This window comes from Heptranchias perlo, chromosome 10, assembly GCF_035084215.1.
Source record: "Heptranchias perlo isolate sHepPer1 chromosome 10, sHepPer1.hap1, whole genome shotgun sequence".
Taxonomy (NCBI): domain Eukaryota; kingdom Metazoa; phylum Chordata; class Chondrichthyes; order Hexanchiformes; family Hexanchidae; genus Heptranchias; species Heptranchias perlo.
The window spans coordinates 4,503,623-4,525,251 of record NC_090334.1 but is presented as its reverse complement, the minus strand read 5'-3'; the positions used below and the strand labels follow the sequence as shown (position 1 = coordinate 4,525,251).

At 47.7% G+C, this 21,629-nt stretch overlaps 1 protein-coding gene across 1 annotated transcript in view; it reads right to left on the bottom strand.

Annotated features, from left to right (window-relative positions):
- Window positions 1-21,629, bottom strand: part of sptbn5 (spectrin, beta, non-erythrocytic 5) — a 394,215-nt gene that overhangs the window by 306,302 nt on the left and 66,284 nt on the right. The window contains exons 18-23 of the mRNA XM_067991151.1: window positions 19,599-19,850; window positions 15,710-15,997; window positions 13,268-13,502; window positions 9,134-9,273; window positions 6,109-6,208; window positions 4,265-4,435 (exon numbers count right to left, since the gene is read on the bottom strand). Of these exons, the coding sequence (XP_067847252.1) occupies window positions 4,265-4,435; window positions 6,109-6,208; window positions 9,134-9,273; window positions 13,268-13,502; window positions 15,710-15,997; window positions 19,599-19,850 (1,186 nt within the window). The remainder of the gene's footprint in view (window positions 1-4,264; window positions 4,436-6,108; window positions 6,209-9,133; window positions 9,274-13,267; window positions 13,503-15,709; window positions 15,998-19,598; window positions 19,851-21,629) is intronic.

Genomic DNA, 21,629 nt, shown 5'->3' with positions numbered 1-21,629 from the left:
GGCTGGGGAGTTACAACTGACCTTTGTGCTTCTGGGCTAGGGAGAAGAAAATGAACCAGGATTCCCACTCTTCAACATTACCCCGCGACTCCTGGAGGAAAGTAAGTGTGCGCGCGTGTGTGTGTGTGTTTGTCAGTCACTATGTGTGTGTGTTTTTTTCTGTTGCTCTGTGTGTGAGTGTGTGTGTTTGTCTGTCGTGTGTGTTTGTGTGTCTGCCGCTGTGTGTGTGGTTGTCAGTCGCAGTGTGTTTGTCTGTTGCTCTGTGAGTGTGTATGTGTGTTTGTCAGTCGCTGTGTGTGTGTGTTTTTTTCTGTTGCTCTGTGAGTGTGTGTGTTTGTCTGTCGTGTGTGTTTGTCTGCCGCTGTGTGTGTGTTTGTCAGTCGCTGTGTGTTTGTCTGTTGCTCTGAGTGTATGTGTCAGTCGCTGTGTGTGTGTGCGTGTGTTTATTTCTGTTGCTCTGTGTGAGTGTGTGTGTTTGTCTGTCTGTTGTGTGTGTTTGTGTATGTTTGTGTGTCTGCCGCTGTGTGTGTGGTTGTCAGTTGCAGTGTGTTTGTCTGTTGCTCTGAGTGTGTATGTGTGTTTGTCAGTCGCTGTGTGTGTGTGTTTTTTTCTGTTGCTCTGTGTGAGTGTGTGTGTTTGTCTGTCGTGTGTGTTTGTGTGTGTGTGTGTCTGCCGCTGTGTGTGTGTTTGTCAGTCGCTGTGTGTTTGTCTGTTGCTCTGAGTGTGTATGTGTCCGTCGCTGTGTGAGTGTGTGTGTTTGTCTGTCGTGTGTGTTTATGTGTGTGTGTCTGCCGGTCGCTGTGTGTGTGTCTGCGCGTGTTTATCGCTCTGTGTATGTGTTTGTCTGTTGCTGTGTGTGAGTGTGTATTTGTCTGTCGCTCTGTGTGATTGTGTTTTTGTCTGTTGCTGTGTTTGTCTATGTCTGTCAATCAAAATGTTTCCACTTGTGAGGAATCCAAAACTAGGGGCAATAAATATAAGATAGTTACTACTAAATCCAATAGGAAATTCAGGAGAAACTTCTTTACCCAGAGAGTGGTTGGAATGTGGAATTCGCCACCACAAGGAGTAGTTGAGGCAAATAGCAAAGATACATTTAAGGAGAAGCTCAATAAGTAAGTGAGGGAAAAAAGAATAGAAGGATATGCTGATAGGTTTAGATGAAGTAGATTGTACGGGAGAAGGCTTGTGTGAAGCATAAACACCGACATAGACCTGTTGCGCCAAATGACCCCGGGACCCCAGTATCACACGGTGCAGATATCCCATTGACCCCGGGACCCCAGTATCACATGGTGCAGATATCCCATTGACCCCAGGACCCTATTATCACACGGTGCAGTTACCCCATTGACCCCGGGACCCCAATATCACACGGTGCAGTTACCCCATTGACCCCGGGACTCCAGTATCACACGGTGCAGTTACCCCATTGACCCCGGGACCCCAGTATCACATGGTGCAGATATCCCATTGACCCCAGGAGCCCAGTATCACATGGTGCAGATATCCCATTGACCCCAGGACCCCAGTATCACACGGTGTAGATATCCCATTGACCCCAGGACCCCAGTATCACACGGTGCAGTTACCCCATTGACCCCGGGACCCCAGTATCACATGGTGCAGATATCCCATTGACCCCAGGACCCCAGTATCATACGGTGCAGTTACCCCATTGACCCCGGGACCTCAGTATCACACGGTGCAGTTACCCCATTGACCCCAGGACCCCAGTATCACACGGTGCAGTTACCCCATTGACCCCGGGACCCCAGTATCACATGGTGCATATATCCTATTGACCCCGGGACCCCAGTATCACACGGTGCAGATATGCCATTGACCCCAGGACCCCAGGACCCCAGTATCACACGGTGCAGTTACCACATTGACCCCAGTATCATACGGTGCAGTTACCCCATTGACCCCGGGACCCCAGTATCACACGGTCCAGTTACCCCATTGACTCCGGGACCCCAGTATGACACGGTGCAGTTACCCCATTGACCCCGGGACCCCAGTATCACACGGTGAAGTTACCCCATTGACCCCTGGGACCCCAGTATCACACGGTGCAGTTACCCCATTGACCCCGGGACCCTAGTATCACACGGTGCAGTTACCCCATTGACCCCAGTATCATACGGTGCAGTTACCCCATTGACCCCGGGACCCCAGTATCACACGGTGCAGTTACCCCATTGACCCCTGGGACCCCAGTATCACACGGTGCAGTTACCCCATTGACCCCAGGACCCCAGTATCATACGGTGCAGTTACCCCATTGACCCCAGTATCACACGGTGCAGTTACCCCATTGACCCCGGGATCCCAGTAACACACGGTGCAGTTACCCCATTGACCCCGGGACCCCAGTATCACACGGTGCAGTTACCCCATTGACCCCGGGACCCCAGTATCACACGGTGCAGTTACCCCATTGACCCCGGGACCCCAGTATCACACGGTGCAGTTACCCCATTGACCCCGGGACCCCAGTATCACACGGTGCAGTTACCCCATTGACCCCAGGACCCCAGTATCACATGGTGCATATATCCTATTGACCCCAGGACCCCAGTATCACACGGTGCAGATATGCCATTGACCCCAGGACCCCAGTATCACACGGTGCAGTTACCCCATTGACCCCAGGACCCCAGTATCACACGGTGCAGTTACCCCATTGACCCCAGTATCATACGGTGCAGTTACCCCATTGACCCCTGGGACCCCAGTATCACACGGTGCAGTTACCCCATTGACCCCGGGACCCCAGTATCACACGGTGCAGTTACCCCATTGACCCCAGTATCACACGGTGCAGTTACCCCATTGACCCCGGGATCCCAGTATCACACGGTGCAGTTACCCCATTGACCCCGGGACCCCAGTATCACACGGTGCAGTTACCCCATTGACCCCGGGACCCCAGTATCACACGGTGCAGTTACCCCATTGACCCCGGGACCCCAGTATCACACGGTGCAGTTACCCCATTGACCCCAGTATCATACGGTGCAGTTACCCCATTGACCCCGGGACCCCAGTATCACATGGTGCAGTTACCCCATTGACCCCGGGATCCCAGTATCACACGGTGCAGTTACCCCATTGACCCCGGGACCCCAGTATCACACGTTGCAGTTACCCCATTGACCCCAGGACCCCAGTATCACATGGTGCATATATCCTATTGACCCCAGGACCCCAGTATCACATGGTGCAGATATGCCATTGACCCCAGGACCCCAGTATCACATGGTGCAGATATCCCATTGACCCCGGGACCCCAGTATTACACGGTGCAGATATGCCATTGACCCCAGGACCCCAGGACCCCAGTATCACACGGTGCAGTTACCACATTGACCCCAGTATCATACGGTGCAGTTACCCCATTGACCCCGGGACCCCAGTATCACACGGTGCAGTTACCCCATTGACCCCAGTATCATATGGTGCAGTTACCCCATTGACCCCGGGACCTCAGTATCACACGGTGCAGTTACCCCATTGACCCCGGGACCCCAGTATCACACGGTGCAGTTACCCCATTGACCCCAGTATCATACGGTGCAGTTACCCCATTGACCCCGGGACCCCAGTATCACATGGTGCAGTTACCCCATTGACCCCGGGACCCCAGTATCACACGGTGCAGTTACCCCATTGACCCCGGGACCCCAGTATCATACGGTGCAGATTACCCCTTTGACCCCGGGATCCCAGTATCACACGGTGCAGTTACCCCATTGACCCCGGGACCCCAGTATCACACGGTGCAGTTACCCCATTGACCCCAGTATCACACGGTGCAGATACCCCTTTGACCCCGGGATCCCAGTATCACACGGTGCAGTTACCCCATTGACCCCGGGACCCCAGTATCACACGGTGCAGTTACCCCATTGACCCCAGTATCACACGGTGCAGTTACCCCATTGACCCCGGGATCCCAGTATCACACGGTGCAGTTACCCCATTGACCCCGGGACCCCAGTATCACACGGTGCAGTTACCCCATTGACCCCGGGACCCCAATATCACATGGTGCAGTAGCCCCTCTGACAGGAATGTTACATGCAACATTAATAAGCTCCATATTGTGCCCTGACATCTTACACTCCACCAGGTGGGCATTGGGAGAGGGAACTAGGGTCTGCAATGTGCATTTCCTATGAGTCTGAGTCTAAGGCTGGCAATGCCTTTCGGCTGTGGTTTAAGGGAGACTCTGTTAACTGGATTGCAACAGCCGCACCTGCTTCAGGCCCTCCACTTGGACTTGGTTGGCCATCATCTCCTTCTCCACGGCCTCATGTCGCTTCAGTTTACGGAGGATGTTCGTGGGGTCTCGGTACGACTCATCCGAGGCAATCTCATACTTTTCATCGATCCACATTCGGAGTTCGGCTGCATCTCTGTTAAACTCCTAGAGGGAAGGAAACAAAGGAGTGATGCAGGATTTCTGCCTTGGTCAGACCCATCTGGAGTACTGTGTTCAGTTCTGGGCACTGCACCTCAGGAAGGATATATTGGCCTTGGAGGGGGTGCAACACAGATTCACCAGAATGATATCGGGGCTAAAAGGGTTCAATTATGAGGACAGGTTGTATAGACTATGCTTGTATTACCCTGAGTACAAAAGGTTGAGGGGTGATCTAATCGTGATATTTAAATTGATAAGGGGGTTTGATAGGGTAGATACAGAGAAACTATTTCCTCTGGTGGGGGAGTCACAAACAAAAGGGCATACTCTTAAAATTAGAGCGAGGCCATTCAGGAGTGAAATCAGGAAGCGCTTTTTCACACAAAGATTAACGGAAATCTGGAACACTCTCCCCAAAAGAGGTTGTTGAGGCTACAGGTCAATTGAAATTTTCAAGACTGCGATAGATAGATTTTTTCTAGGTAAGGGTAGTAAGGAATATGGTACAAAGATGGGTAAATGGAGTTGAGGTACAGATCTGTGCCCAATTAAATGGTGGAACAGGCTCGAGGGGCTGAATGGCCTACTCCTGTTCCCACGTGCACCTTTCCTCTTCTAAGTTTCAGCCTGAATCCCTTTGTCCCCGAGTTTGTGCCAATCCTGAACATATTATCAGGTTCAATTCATCCATTTGCTTAAGGATGTTGAGAACTTAAATAATCTCTCCCCTGAGCCGTCACTTTCCCACAGTAACCAATCCTGGGCTCCACACCCACTCCTCACAGCCCAGATGCCGTAAGCTCAGAATCAGTTTGGTTCCCTTTCCTATTCTACCTCCTTGCAGTGACCCAGTATTCCAGGTGTGGCCGTACCAGTGCCCAGAATTGTACCCCGTTCTCCAGGTGTGGCTGTACTAGTTCCCCAGAATTGTACATAGTACTCTAGGTGTGGGCACCAGAGCCTAGTATTGCACCCCATACTCCAGGTGTGGGGGTACCAGAGCCTAGTATTGAACCCCGTTCTCCAGGTGTGGGGGTACCAGTGCCCGGTATTGTACCCAGTACTCCAGGTGTGGGGGTACCAGAGCCTAGTATTGAACCCCGTTCTCCAGGTGTGGGGGTACCAGTGCCCGGTATTGTACCCAGTACTCCAGGTGTGGGGGTACCAGAGCCTAGTATTGAACCCCGTACTCCAGGTGTGGGGGTACCAGTGCCCGGTATTGTACCCAGTACTCCAGGTGTGGGGGTACCAGAGCCTAGTATTGAACCCCGTACTCCAGGTGTGGGGGTACCAGTGCCCGGTATTGTACCCAGTACTCCAGGTGTGGGGGTACCAGAGCCTAGTACTGAACCCCATACTCCAGGTGTGGGGGTACCAGTGCCCGGTATTGTACCCCATACTCCAGGTATGGCCATAACTGTGCCTTGTACAGACTCAGATTTGTGCTCTATCCCTCTGCCTGTACACCCCGAAGTCCCGTTCACTTTCTTTACTGATGCTGCACACTGTGCTCTCCACCAAACTGACTGCTGGCTTTACCTACATAATAACAGTGACTGCGCTGAAGAAATAATCCATGCAAGGTGCTTGGGAACATCCTGAAAGTCACTGTATAAATACAACTTCATTCTTTCTTATCTGAGTAAAAGCATCAAATGGTCGGAGTGGATACAGACCTGGAGTTTCTGTGACTGTGACAGCCTATTCCTCCGATAGTCAGTGCTCCGTTTCAGATCACTCCACCTGTCCCTGATCGCAATCACCCTCTGCTGGATTCTGGAGGTAAAGAGAAATATTGTACACAGCTGTCAGCCTGCTACCAAACAATTCAGAACAAGATCTCCACAATTCAGAGCAGAGTGACTGGTCATTCGTCTCATTGCTCTCTGCAGGACCATGCTGCACTCAAATTGGCTGCTGACAGCCTTTCCAGGACAGCAGTGACTACACTTTGACACTAATTTATTGGCTGTGAATTACTTTAGGATGTCCTGAGAATATGAAAGGTGCTGGATAAAGGCAAGTTCTTTCTTTCCTACAACGTACTCCTGGAAAGAGTCCAGAAAAAAGGGGGAAAAGTGAAGACTTGCATTTATATAGTGCCGTTCACGATGTCAGGATGTCCCAAAGCACTGTACAGCCAATGAAACACTTCTGAAGTATAGTCACAGTTGCGGCAGACAATATACTGCTGAGAAGTGCAAGCTCTTGGTATTGTACGCTGCAGATAGAATCATAGAAAGTTACAGCACAGAAGGAGGCCATTCAGCCCACTGTGTCCGTGCCAGCTGATAAAGAGTAATCCAGCCTAATCCCACTTTCCAGCACTTGGTCTGTAGCCCTGTAGGTTACGGCACTTCAAGTGCTCATCCAAGTACTTTTTAAATGAGTTGAGGGTTTCTGCCTCTATCACCCTTTCATGCAGTGAGTTCCAGACCCCAACCACCCTCTGGGTGGATTTTTTTTTCCTCAGCTCCCCTCTAATCCTTCTACCAATTACTTTAAATCTATGCCCCCTGGTCACAGACCCCTCTGCTAAGGGAAATAGGTCCTCCCCATCCAGTTTGTCTAGGCCCGTCATAATTTTATATCAAATCTCCCCTCAGTCTCCTTTGTTCCAAAGAAAACAACCCCAGCCCATCCAATCTTTATCTGCATGGCGCCAGAAGATCTGCATGGCACCAGAAAAGATGTTCAAGAGAATAAGAAATGAACAGGGTGTTGAAGTGTAGAGCACCAATGCATTGACTGTGCCAAAAAGGAGACAGCCAATCATGGATTAGGCTGGAACTTTCAACATGACAGTAATTTAAGAGTTAACAGCAGCTTCCATAACTTTAAGAACTAATGGAGAGAGACATAAGAGGGATCAGCTTTCTTAAAGATAGGGCAAACATAAGGAAAGTTCCAGTAAGGAAAGTTGGACAGGAAGTATGAAAGATTTGAAGAGACCACCTGATTTTGGGGTCAGCTAACAGCTGCACAGCCCGAGGACAACTGGAGAGATATCATCAGGACCAGGCTGTAACAAAAACCAGTGTGTTTGTCTAGTTTTGTTTTGGTGACGATCCCTTTAAATGCAGTCACAAAATATAAAAGGCAAAATCAATGGACAGGTAATTTTCTGACAAGGTGCCAGATACACGTGAAGCCCTGCCAGTGGCACAGGTTCTCTGAAAATGTCATCCAAGGAGTGTGAAAGCCAGCTGCAGTTAACCTCCACGGGGCTGAAACTGATCTTTGATGAAAGCGCGGAACGAGTTATAGCGAATCAGCTGCCCGTTTTACAACGTGCCCAATATTCTTTTTCACCGACTTCAACGGAAAAGATAATCTGGCAAGGTGTATGACGGGCTGCCAGTTCATTATCACCCGTTTCATACTTTCACCAAAGGCCAGTTTCACCCCTCTGTTCCTAGCCTAAATCTATAAAAATGTTGGGCGGTCTGCTCACTTGTCTTTGTGGCTTGGGAGGGGAACCAAGCCACATAATTCAAACACAAACAATGCTGTGCACTTAGTTCAGTTACGTGCACAAGTCACTGCTCATTTTTAAATTGAATTATCAGTTATTTAAACCGAAGGAGCTCAGCTACTGTTCCAGGAGTATTTAACAAGCTGAATTGTTCAAATCAGAGAAAATCTGTTTGGAACTATGTAGAGTTAGGTCAGACCAACACAGCTCCCACAAGTCATGAGGAATACAATAAACAAATCTTTGATCATATAGAATATTAATTGAAAAGAATAGTGTATTAACATAGAGATTATTTTCTAGAAGTATGATTTCTACTGCAAAAATATGTGTGTTACTGGCAACTTGTCAGTGACATTGCCCATGGTCAGTTCATCAATATAATTCTTTTTACATAGAAGATGGTGACAGAGTTGGGAGAGGTACCTCAGAAGCCTGCTCCACAGTCACCTAGTAGCCCGAGCCTGCAGCTACATAATGACAGGCGACACAGCAAGACTGAATGGGAAATGTTGACAGAAAAGCGTGACCAAAGATCTTGGCAGGAAGTAAGATCCTGCAGTCAGGAAGTGGCTGTGCTCCGCAGGGCTTTTGTTAATATTTTGGTATTGTCGCTATTTAACAATAGATAAACAAACAACTAAATTCTGCAACAAGATCTGCAAATTCCTGCTGCCTTTTGTTGTCAGAGGACAGATCCTGTGGAGGCACAGGGTAATTCCAGGGGGTCTTTGTTTGTTACCCTGGGCCTTTTATCAAAAGCTGACCGAGAGATCAGGGATAGTGAAGATACTCTTGGGGTCACAGGGTCATTTATGAGAGTAATCTAAGGTACGGAAACTGAAACAAAAGGTAAAGTAAGGGTAAATCCAAAATGGTATTACAGAGGTTTTACTGGGGTCTGGAACACAGAGGATCCAGGAGACACAGCAGGGATAAAACTTGGTTTCAGTTATATTAGAACAAGGGGAGCAATAGAGTGAGAAAAAATAGTTTAATTAGTCAGCTGCCTCTCAGAGAGTGTAGCAATTACACATCGGGACAGAAGGGTGTGGATAGGAAGATTCAGACAAGTTTTGAACTTTGCTGTGCCTCTTTTCAATGAAGTTAGATTAACGACAATAACAGTGAGCTTACAGACTTCAGCAGCACGGACTCCTTCATGCGGCCTCGGCCTAACCCAGACCTGGTTTTCAAAAGTCAGTGACTAAGCTGCCAATACGTACACATTGTTGGTGTAGTCACTGTTCTGGGTGAGTCTGGTGGCTCTATCCTGCAGCCCTCGAATTCTCTGGTCTGTTAGTTTCAGCACGTTCTCAAAGTCTTCCTGTCTCTTCAGCAAGCTGCTCACAGAGTCCACGGTGTCCTTTAAAAACAATTCAAATTGTTACAGCTCTCGGAGCTCAGACTCATCTCACTTCAATGTCTCCTTTGAATTGTCAGCTGGGGCTCAGTGGGTAACATTCTTGCCTCTGAGTCAGAAGGTTCTGGGTTCAAGTCCCACTCCAGAGAATTGAGCACAAAATCCAGGCTGACACTCCAATGCAGTACTGAGGGAGTGCTGCATTGTTGGAGGTATTATCTTTCGGATGAGATATTAAACTGAGGCCCCGTCTGCCCTCTCAGGGGGATGTAAAAGATCCCATGGCACTATTTCGAAGACAACCGGGGGAGTTCTCCCCAGTGTCCTCGAAAAAATGTATCCCTCAACCAACGTCACTAAAACAGATTATCTGGTCATTATCACATTGCTGTTTGTGGGATCTTGCTGTGTGCAAATTGGCTGCTATGTTTCCTACAGTATATCAGTGACTACATTTCAAAAAAGTACTTCATTGGCTGTAAAGCACATTGGGACCTCCTGAGGCCGTGAAAGGCACTATATGAATAACTTCTAAAAGTCTTTCTTCGTTTTTCGTGCAATGTATCAAGGCCTGTTAGCTAAAACTTCAAGGTAGAAAATGCCCAAAATCCAAACTTTGCTCAGCGTGTGACACTGCTGGTTAGAGCTTCCTGTCCTGACATCATGTCATCAAGGCCACACACACCACGGTTTGGTTAAAACCTGCCCTCAACAACCAATGATGCCTCAGCGTTGGCTGGTGACCATGGTGGAGTCCAGCACCGCCCAGGCCAGGTCACACCGATCGATCGCAGAGGGCAAGAAACAAACCTTCAAGGGGGTAGGATTGTTGGAAGGAGTCAGGGAGGGCAGAGCCATGAGGAAAGGCCGTCAACCTGGGACCTTACTCTCTGTAGAAATGGGAGGTGAGGGAGACACACTTGACAGAGTGTTAAAGATTTTCATGCCTTTGGAGAAATTGGATCCAGGAAAGTTCTTTTATCAGGCACAGGACTCAAGGACTGGGAGACTCCGTTTAAAGTTAAAGGTGGCAAAGGAAAATAGGAAATTTAGGCAACTTTTTTTTTTAAGTAAGAAGATAAATAGAACTGTGGAATTAGTGGGTGCAGTGCAACAAAAAGCCACCACAGGTTTTCAAGAAAGACAGGATACATTGCTACTGGGAGAGGGGATATGGGCCATTCGTTCCAAAATCGCAGCAAGCAAGCAAACTGATGGGGGTTTGGAAGAGTAAGCCTCATAGAATTACACCAGTCTGTTGGTGTTTATCCTCCAGACAAGCCTATTTACCTGCCCTGATTCCATATCCCTTGATCCCCTTTTCCTTCAACCACCTATCCAACCTAATCTTGAATGTTAACATGGTGTCTGCTTAAATCACTAACTCTGGTAGTGCATTCCACAGCCTCACAATCGACTGTGTAAAAAGATTTCTCCTGCTCTCTGTCCTAAATCTCTTACATTTAATCTTGTATCCATGTCCCCCTCAATTGAGGCCCCTCACCCACTAGAAACACTCTCTTTCTATTGAACCTGTCCCACCCTTTCATATTTTTAAACACCTACATAAGAACATAACAAATAAGAGCAGGAGTAGGCCATACGACCCCTCGAGCCTGCTCCGCCATTCAATAAGATCATGGCTGATCTTCGACCTCAACTTCACTTTCCCGCCCTATACCCATATCTCTTGATTCCCTTAGTGTCCAAAAATCTATCGATCTCAATCTTGAATGAAATCAGCAACTCAGCATCCACAGCCCTCTGGGGTAGAGAATTCCAAAGATTCACAACCCTCTGAGTGAAGAATTTTTTTCTCATCTCGGTCCTAAATGGTCAATCCATTATCCTGAGACTATGACCCCTAGTTCTAGACTCTCCAGCCAGGGGAAACAACCTCTCAGCATCTATCCTGTCAAGCCCTCTCAGAATTTTAATTTCAATGAGGTCACCTCTCATTCTTCTAAACTCCAGAGAATTTAGGTCCATGTTACTCAATCTCTCCTCATAGGACAACCCTCTCATCCCAGGAATCAAACTAGTGAACATTCATTGCACCCCCTAAGGCAAGTATATCCTTCCTTAAGTAAGGAGACCAAAACTGTACACAGTACTCCAGGTGTGGTCTCACCAGGGCCCTGCAGCAAGACCTCCTTACTCTTATACTCCAGCCCCCTTACAATAAAGACTAACACAGCATTTGCCTTCCTAATTGCTTGCTGTACCTGCATGTTAACTTTCTGTGTTTCGTCTACAAGAACATCCAAATCCCTCTGAATACCAACATTTCTTAGTCAAATCACCTTTATCAAATCACCCTTCAATCTCCTCTGTTCTAACAAACAGCCCCTGTTTTTCAGGTCTAGTATTGTATTTGTATTTCCTCATACCAGGCGGCATCCTAGTGAATCTGCACTGCACCCTCTCCATTACCTCGACATCTTTCCTATAGTGTGGAGCCCAAACTCCACACAGGACTCCAACTGTGGTCTTATGTAGATTCTCCGTTACTTCTTGCTTTTATATTCTATACCTCTTGCCATAAAACTCAGTATTCTGTCTTGTGACCCTTAACCCCAAAATCCACCTGCTCTTCCACATCACCCAACCTTCCCCCAAAGTATTATTATTCCTTTTATTTTTTTACCAATGTACCACCTCACACTTACTGACATTGAATTCCACCTGCCACTTTCTTTGCCCTTTGCACCATCTTATCAATGTTCCCTTATAGCTTCCTTTGGGCCTCAGAATTATTTACGATGTCTCTTATTTTAATATCATATGCAAAATTGGACACCACTCCCTCTAACTCTCTATCCAAATCGATATACACAGTGAACAGAATTGGCCCCAGAACTGATCCCTGTGGAGCACCATTACCCACTTCCAACCATTTTGAGAAACTGGCCTTAACCCCTACTCTCTGTTTTCTCCCTTCGAACCGGCTTTTAATCCAATTTTCTACCCTTCCCTTTCCCTAATTTCATTCCCAAAACATTCTGTTTATCCGGTGCCCTCAGCTGGGAGAAATGTTTACAGGAAATCACCGGAATTCATTTTGAAGGACGGAAAATCACAGGCTGCACAGCTGCAATTTCCTGCGAGGCCCCACTGAGAGCTCTGGATTGTGGAATGGCCCCATTCTCCCAAAGTTACACCATCTACTGCACTAGCACTGCCTTATACTTGGCTAACTACAGGCTGGTAGGGCCATGCTTCCTTGTCCCAATGCGTTATTTCTCTGTATTACTACTTTCAGAAGATGTCACCCTGCTTTGGGCACCATGTCGAGTTTATTAATAATTGGGAGAGCACGTTCATGCCTCTCCAACCCCTCCAAATCTGGTTTTAGCCCAACTCGGCTTGTTCTTGGAATATTTATTTATTGTCCATCCCTATTGCCCTGAAGGCATTAAAAGTCAACCAAGAAGTGTAGGACTGGAGTAATGTGTAGTGCAGACCAGGTAAGGACAGCAGGGCCCCTTCCCTAGAGGACATTAGTGAACCGGTGGGGTTTTTACAATCTGGCAACTTTCATACTATCAGTCCACAAATTACCAGATTTATTGCCATGGTGGAGATTTGAAGTTAGGACCTCTTGGTTACGAGTCCTGTACTATAACTGCTAGGCTACAACACCCTAAACTCAGGTCATGCAGGAACCTTACAGTTAGCAGGGAAAGTAAACTTGCACACCAGCAATTCGAGCTGGACTTGGGTCCCAGGGATGAAAGAGCAGTGCGTTAACCCACTGCTCCATCCAGTCCCTTACTTGTGCTATACCTGACCAGACAGCGTTCAGTGCTAACACTGGCAGCCATTAGCAGGAGAAAATCCTCATTCCTCACTCTGAGCAGCACAGGGACTTTGGAGGAAAGTCCTCATGAACCCAGTCCACGTGATGCACAAAGTCAGGCTCGCCACAGGCTGTGCAGCTGGAAGTCTGGGGTGCAAGAAGCAAAGGATGCAGAACAATGAAGTCACTGGACGTTACCCCAAGATCATCGATCTTCAGGAAGGCTTCGTGGCCAGAGAGTGTGGCCTCAACGCGATCTGCCTCCCGGTTAAAGTGCTGCAGCTCGAGTCCACCCTGCAGCTTCTTGTTGCGTTCCTTCCACGCATCCTCCAGCTCCGCCTGAACACTGTTCATTTTCTTCATCGTTCGAGAAACATCGCCGCTACAGCTTGTCTTTACCACTCGTTCACCCAGGTCATCCAGCTCCTTGAACCTTTCACAAATAAAAGACGCACTTTAACTCCAACCAACACTTCTTACCCACAGTCGATTATAAACCCCAGGCTGGCCAGCCACAACCACCGCCCCCCACCCCCCGATTCTACTCTGTTACTTTCCATTACTTTCTACCCAGCCTGGTAACCTTCCCTCTGACCTCTGTTCTGATTTCTTTATAACCGGATGCTGCAACAGAGCAGTCTGGGGGGACTCTCCCTCTCCCCATGTGGTGCATGCTGTGGCTCACAGCTCAGTAACTCAGTGAGTAAGGAATCCCTGGTGCTAATCATGGTGTAAGCCATTGAAGGTTTGCAGCACAGAAGGAGGCCATTCGGCCCATCATTTCTGTGATGCTTCTTGTGTTGAGTCACAGTGCGGGGGTGGGGGGTGGGCGCCCTTGGGTCAGGTTCCCACTTCCATTCAGAGTGAAGATGTTCAGCGACATGGTCGCCTACGGAAACGGGACTGTGAGCAGAGAATACAGTGCACGAGATTAGAGAAAGTGCAAGTGAATTGTCTCAAAGGGAGGGGGTGAAGGAAATGGTGAAGGATGATCTGGCAAATACAGAGGCTGGTGGGGTAGAAGGTGAGATCAAGGGAGGGGGTGACAATCATCATTGCGAGAGAAGGAAGAGGGGATGGGGGAGGAGGACCATAATGGCAGGAAATGAGGAGGACATTTTAGAGTTCTGGTGGAGAATGTGGAATTATCGGAGCAAATGTGATAGAGAAACTGGGAGAAAGGGATGGAGTCTTCACAGGAAACAGGGTGGGAAGAAGGATAATCCAAGCAGTTGTGGGTCTATGGGCTTGTAATAAATGTCTGTGGAAAGCCCATCAACAAAGATAGAGAGAGAGAGGAGTGCAGAAAGGTGGGGGGGGAAGAGTCAGAGGTGGACCATGTGAAGGTGAGGGATGGGTGGAAATTGGAAGCATAGTTAATGAAATTCTCAGGATAAGGGCAAAAGCAGGAAGCAGCATCCAGACAATCATCAATGTTACGGAGGACGAGGCCAGGGAGGGCGCCAGAGTAGATTGAAACAAAAAACATAACCTACAAAAGGAGCTGAGGCCTGCCTAGGTTCCCATAGCAACACCTTTTATCTGGAGGAAGTGAGTGGAGTTGAAGAGAAGCTATTTAAGGTGGGAAAAGGCACATGGAGGAGGGTGGTGGTGGATGGAGGGCTGGAAGGCCACCTTGGTGAGGGATTGAGGTATAGCGGAACTGAACATTCAACAACAACAACTTGTGTGTGTGTGTATATATATATATATATATATAGTGCCTTTAATGTAGAAAAATGACTCAAGGCACTTCATAGGTGCGATTATTGAAGAAATTTTGATACTGAGCCACATAAAAAGATATTAGGACAGGTGGCCAAAAGCTTAGTCAAAGAGGTAGGTTTTAAGGAACGACTTAAAGGAGGAGAGAGAGCCAGAGAGGTTTAGGGAGGGAATTCTAGAGCTTAGGGCCTAGGCAGCTGAAGGCACGGCTGCCAATGGTGTGGTGATTAAAATCAGGATGCGCAAGAGGCAAGAATTGGAGGAACGCAGAGATCTCAGAGGGTCAAAGGGCTGGAGGAGGTTACAGAGAAAGCGGCGAGGCCATGGAGGGATTTGAAAATAAGGATGAGAATTTTAAAATCGAGGCATTGCCAGACCAGAAGTCAGCGAGCTCAGGGGTGATGGGTGAATGGGACTTGGTGCGAGTTAGGATATAGGCAGCAGAGTGAAAAGATGATGATTGGAGTCAGAGCTTGAAATCATCAGACCTGAAGGGTCCCAGATACTTGAAGGGATGATGTGGAACTGAGGACCAGAACACCTAAAATGTTGATCGATGTTGTTAGAGAGCAGAGCCCACTCACCTGATGAAGGAGAAAAGCTCCAAAAGCTTGTGATTTCAAATAAAGCTGTTGGACTATAACCTGGTGTTGTACGACTCCTTACAGTTAGAGAGTGAGTTCAGAAGCTTGTGTGCGACAGTATGTACATTCCTGACTTGTTGGTCTCCTCCCTGCCCTCCCAAACCACCATCCCCCCTACTCCGCCCTTCAGTTCTATAATGGGATTCATCTAACTTCCAGTTCTGATCTAGGGTCTACACATTAACCTGTCTTTTCCCCTTCAGGTACTGGCCGCCCTGGACTGTAGTTCCAGCAGTAGCAGAGGTTTCTCCTCTCTGGTGCTTTTTCTCACTTGATTTTCTGCGCGTTGATCTCCAGCAGCAGATCACCATGTTCCTTCAGAAGGTTCTCAGCAGAGCCCACATCGAATCCCATCTCCTTGCTGTTCAGCTTGTCCTTCATGGTGCCGGCCCACAGGAGAAGCTCTTTACTCTCCTGGTTGAAGAGCTGCTGGTTGTAGGCGTCTGACAGAAGCTGTTTCCTCCTTAAGGCCTGACTCTTCACCCTCTGCAACAGTATCTCCATCTCACGCACTTGCACCATAATAGCAGCACTCTCTGCAGGATTGGTGTCCTGGATTCTGAAATGACACAGATCATTTGACACAGGACAGCACTGAGTTCCAACATTGAGAGCCAACTGACACCATCTCATGATATTACAAACTGTAGGATGGGCCTCAAACTAAGTGCCCTGTGGCGAGATAGAACAATTGTTCAGAACATGGCACTAACACTCAGGCTGGGGTTTGAGCCCTGGATGAACCACATACCTTTCAGCATTCTCAGGAGCATTGACATATCTGATTTACAACACCAAGTTATAGTCCAGCAATTTTATTTTAAATTCACAAGCTTTCGGAGGCTTCCTCCTTCCTCAGGTAAATGAGGAAGGAGGAAGCCTCCGAAAGCTTGTGAATTTAAAATAAAATTGCTGGACTATAACTTGGTGTTGTAAAATTGTTTACAATTGTCAACCCCAGTCCATCACCGGCATCTCCACATCATATCTGATTTAGGCTAATTCTTCACAGTGGTAAAGGATCAAACACCATCGGACATAAAGTAAAACTAGAAGTAAAGTGGGGAGGTCTCACACACACATTGTAGTGGAATACAGGGAGGAACACTGAATCAGACACTGTAAATGGGTTAGGGTGACAATTGGATGAGAGAGGGGATGGGGATATGCTGAGGCCTAGGTAGGTGGGATAGAAAAGTATCATAAAGGCAAATACACACTGGTATTGTGTTATATTCCGGCCAATATTTGCTAACCCGTGCTGTACCTGCCCTGGGAGTGTTTGATGGGACAGTGTAGAGGGAGCTTTACTCTGTATCTAACCCGTGCTGTACCTGCCCTGGGAGTGTTTGATGGGACAGTGTAGAGGGAGCTTTACTCTGTATCTAACCCGTGCTGTACCTGCCCTGGGAGTGTTTGATGGGACAGTGTAGAGGGAGCTTTACTCTGTATCTAACCCGTGCTGTACCTGCCCTGGGAGTGTTTGATGGGACAGTGTAGAGGGAGCTTTACTCTGTATCTAACCCGTGCTGTACCTGCCCTGGGAGTGTTTGATGGGAGAGTGTAGAGGGAGCTTTACTCTGTATCTAACCCGTGCTGTACCTGCCCTGGGAGTGTTTGATGGGACAGTGTAGAGGGAGCTTTACTCTGTAGATAGATGAGGGCTGTGCAGTAGACGTGGTCTACATGGACTTCAGCAAAGCATTTGACAAGGTACCGCATGGTAGGTTGTTACATAAGGTTAAATCTCATGGGATCCAAGGTGAGGTAGCCAATTGGATACAAAATTGGCTTGACGACAGAAGACAGAGGGTGGTTGTCGAGGGTTGTTTTTCAAACTGGATGCCTGTGTCCAGCGGTGTGCCTCAGGGATCGGTGCTGGGTCCGCTGTTATTTGTTATTTATATTAATGATTTGGATGAGAATTTAGGAGGCATGGTTAGTAAGTTTGCAGATGACACCAAGATTGGTGGCATTGTGGACAGTGAAGAAGGTTATCTAGGATTGCAACGGGATCTTGATAAATTGGGCCAGTGGGCCGATGAATGGCAGATGGAGTTTAATTTAGATAAATGTGAGGTGATGCATTTTGGTAGATTGAATCGGGCCAGGACCTACTCCGTTAATGGTAGGGCGTTGGGGAGAGTTATAGAACAAAGAGATCTAGGAGTACAGATTCATAGCTCCTTGAAAGTGGAGTCACAGGTGGATAGGGTGGTGAAGAAGGCATTCAGCATGCTTGGTTTCATTGGTCAGAACATTGAATGCAGGAGTTGGGATGTCTTGTTGAAGTTGTACAGGGCATTGGTGAGGCCACACTTGGAGTACTGTGTACAGTTCTGGTCACCCTATTATAGAAAGGATATTATTAAACTAGAAAGAGTGCAGAAAAGATTTACTAGGATGCTACCGGGACTTGATGGTTTGACTTACAGGGAGAGGTTAGACAGACTGGGACTTTTTTCCCTGGAGAGTAGGAGGTTAAGGGGTGATCTTATAGAAGTCTATAAAATAATGAGGGGCATAGATAAGGTCGATAGTCAAAATCTTTTCCCAAAGGTAGGGGAGTCTATAACGAGGGGGCACAGATTTAAGGTGAGAGGGGAGAGATACAAAAGGATCCAGAGGGGCAATTTTTTCACTCAAAGGGTGGTGAGTGTCTGGAACGAGCTGCCAGAGGCAGTAGTAGAGGCGGGTACAATTTTGTCTTTTAAAAAGCATTTGGACAGTTACATGGGGAAGATGGGTATCGAGGGATATGGGCCAAGTGCAGGCAATTGGGACTAGCTTAGTGGTACAAACTGGGCGACATGGACATGTTGGGCCGAAGGGCCTGTTTCCATGTTGTAACTTCTATGATTCTATGATTCTAACCCGTGCTCTACCTGCCCTGGGAGTGTTTGAGGGACAGTGTAAAGGGAACTTTACTCTATATCTTTTTTTTATTCGTTCATGGGATGTGGGAGTCGCTGGCGAGGCCGGCATTTATTGCCCATCCCTAATTGCCCTTGAGAAGGTGGTGGTGAGCCGCCTTCTTGAACCGCTGCAGTCCGTGTGGTGAAGGTTCTCCCACAGTGCTGTTAGGAAGGGAGTTCCAGGATTTTGACCCAGCGACGATGAAGGAACGGCGATATATTTCCAAGTCGGGATGGTGTGTGACTTGGAGGGGAACGTGCAGGTGGTGTTGTTCCCATGTACCTGCTGCCCTTGTCCTTCTAGGTGGTAGAGGTCGCGGGTTTGGGAGGTGCTGTCGAAGAAGCCTTGGCGAGTTGCTGCAGTGCATCCTATGGATGGTACACACTGCAGCCACTGTGCACCGGTGGTGAAGGGAGTGAATGTTTAGGGTGGTGGATCGGGTGCCAATCAAGCGGGCTGCTTTGTCCTGGATGGTGTTGAGCTTCTTGAGCTGCATTCATCCAAGCAAGTGGAGAGTATTCCATCACACTCCTGACTTGTGCCTTGTCGATGGTGGAAAGGTTTTGGGGAGTCAGGAGGTGAGTCACTCGCCGCAAAACACCCAGCCTCTGACCTGCTCTTGTAACCACAGTATTTATATGGCAGGTCCAGTTAAGTTTCTGGTCAATGGTGACCCCCAGGATGTTGATGGTGGGGGATTCGGCGATGGTGATGCTGAATGTCAAGGGGAGGTGGTTAGATTCTCTCTTGTTGGAGATGTCATTGCCTGGCACTTATCTGGCGCGAATGTTACTTGCCACTGACCCGTGCTGTACCTGCCCTGGGAGTGTTTGATGGGACAGTGTAGAGGGAGCTTTACTCTGTATCTAACCTGTGCTGTACCTGCCCTGGGAGTGTTTGATGGGACAGTGTAGAGGGAGCTTTACTCTGTATCTAACCTGTGCTGTACCTGCCCTGGGAGTGTTTGATGGGACAGTGTAGAGGAAGCTTTACTCTGTATCTAACCTGTGCTGTACCTGCCCTGGGAGTATTTGATGGGACAGTGTAGACGGAGCTTTACTCTGTATCTAACCCGTGCTGTAACTGCCCTGGGAGTGTTTGATGCTGAGTGCCTGAAACTCTAAGCGTTATATTCTGCAACACGAATGTCCCTCTCCTTGATGGGCGCAAAAGCAAGCTGGAGAAAAAAACCCTGCACAAAGCCAACAAGCTGCAGCTAATGATCCTCATTAATAGGTACGTACGAGTCAGCCATTTTGATGAGGTATTGGATTCTGGTTTCCAGCGCCTGGATCTCCCACTCAGACATGAGCTGCTTGCGCTTCTCATCGTCCACAGCCTTCTTGCTGTTGCTGGTCTCGGTGAAGGAGAGTGTGGTGAGCTTGTCCTGCAGCAGTACTACCGTGTCCTGGCACTTCTGGAGAAATGACTTGACATCTGCTGTGCCGATCAGCTCCTTCCCCTTCTCCTCCTTCAGAACTAACATTAGATCCCACCTACAAATAAATAAAGTGGATTTTGAAAAAAAATTCGAATGACAGTGAAGTCCGCTCCTGTTAATTCAACGTCCTTTTTTTGCTCATTAAAATTTTGCATTACCCAGTCCTTTAAATTAGCCAATGTTACTGAAACATTGCATGAAAACAACAAAGAAAGAAAGAGGAAACGAGAAAGAGAAAGAGAAAGAACGTGCATTTATATAGCGCCTTTCACAACCTCAGGATGCCCCAAACCGCTTTGCAGCCAATGAAGTACTTTTGAAGTGTAGTCATTCATGTAATGTAGGAAATGCAGCAGCCAATTTGCGCACAGCAAGATCCCACACACAGCAATGTGATAATGACCAGATAATCTGTTTTAATGATGTGGGTTGAGGAATAATTATTGGCCAGGACACTGGGGAGAACTGCCATGCTCTTCTTCAAAATAGTACCATAGGATCTTTTACGTCCACCTGAGGGGGCAGATAGGGTCTCGGTTTAACATCTCATCCGAAAAACTGCATCTCCAATAGTGCAGCATTCCCTCAGTACTGCACTGGGAGCATCAGCCTAGATTTTGTACTCAAGTCTCTGAAGTGGGATTTGAACCCACAACCTTCTGACTCAGAGGTGAGAGTGTTACCCACTGAACCACGGCCGACAAACATTAAAATACAACATTGCACAGCAAAACTACTCACAAACATGTGATTGAAACTGGAGCACTTTGCAAGCGGTGCAACGCTACGCTCAGTCATTTTACAGAATACTCAGCGACTGTGCTTTTGCTTCCATTTGTCCCAAGTGTTTAGCACAGAGATAGGTTCCATTGGGACATCTGGCTTACTTATCATGCACCTCCTCAGCAATCAACAACTTGCGTTTATATAGCACCTTTAAGATAGTAAAACGTCCCAAGGCGCTTCACAGGAGCGTTATCAGATAAATTTTGACACCAAGCCACATAAAGAGATATTAGGACATGTGACCAAAAGCAAAGTTTTAAGGAACGACTTAAAGGAGGAGAAAAGGATGGAGAGGCAGAGCTGTTTAGGGAAAGAATTCCAGAGTTAGGGCCTAGACAGCTGAAGGCACGGCCGCCAATGGTGGAACGAAGGAAATCAGAACGCGCAAGAGGTCAGAGATGGAAGAATGGAGGGTTGTAGGGCTGGAGGAGGTTACAGAGATCGGGAGGGGCGAGGCCATGGAGAGATTTGAACACAGGGATAAGAATTTTAAAATCAAGGCATTGCCGGACTGAAAGCCAAGTGTCTCCGGGCTGATAGAGAGAGGAAATCTTGGGAATCTTATCACGCACCAAGTTGTTGATGCTTTCTGTGAGAACTTCGCATCCCTTCCTACCTGGACTTGGCTGTATGATGGTTTTTGAAGGAGCAGATCCATAATGTAGAAACTGAAGCAGTTCCATGTCCTTTGGTGAATTCCAACATGTTAGCTGCTTTGGCCTGCTTGAATCCAGATTCAATTGAAACTTAGCAGATTTCACTGGTTGGGGTGTGAATTTGAATTAACCAGTAATTTAGAATTAAGAAGTCAAATAAGGAAAAAAAATTCAAAGCCTTTTCAATAGGAGATGACTTTTGCACAATTGCAATTCAAATTAACAGATAATCTGAATTAAGCCCCTTTGAAGTACGGGTAGACTGTATACATGCAAAAACACTGTTCAACAGCCCGCCAAACCTATCTCCCAGGACAATTTTTCAGTGTATAATTTTTAATGGTATTTTATTTCAGAGTTTGTCTGAAGGCTGCAGGGTGAATCTTGCTGCA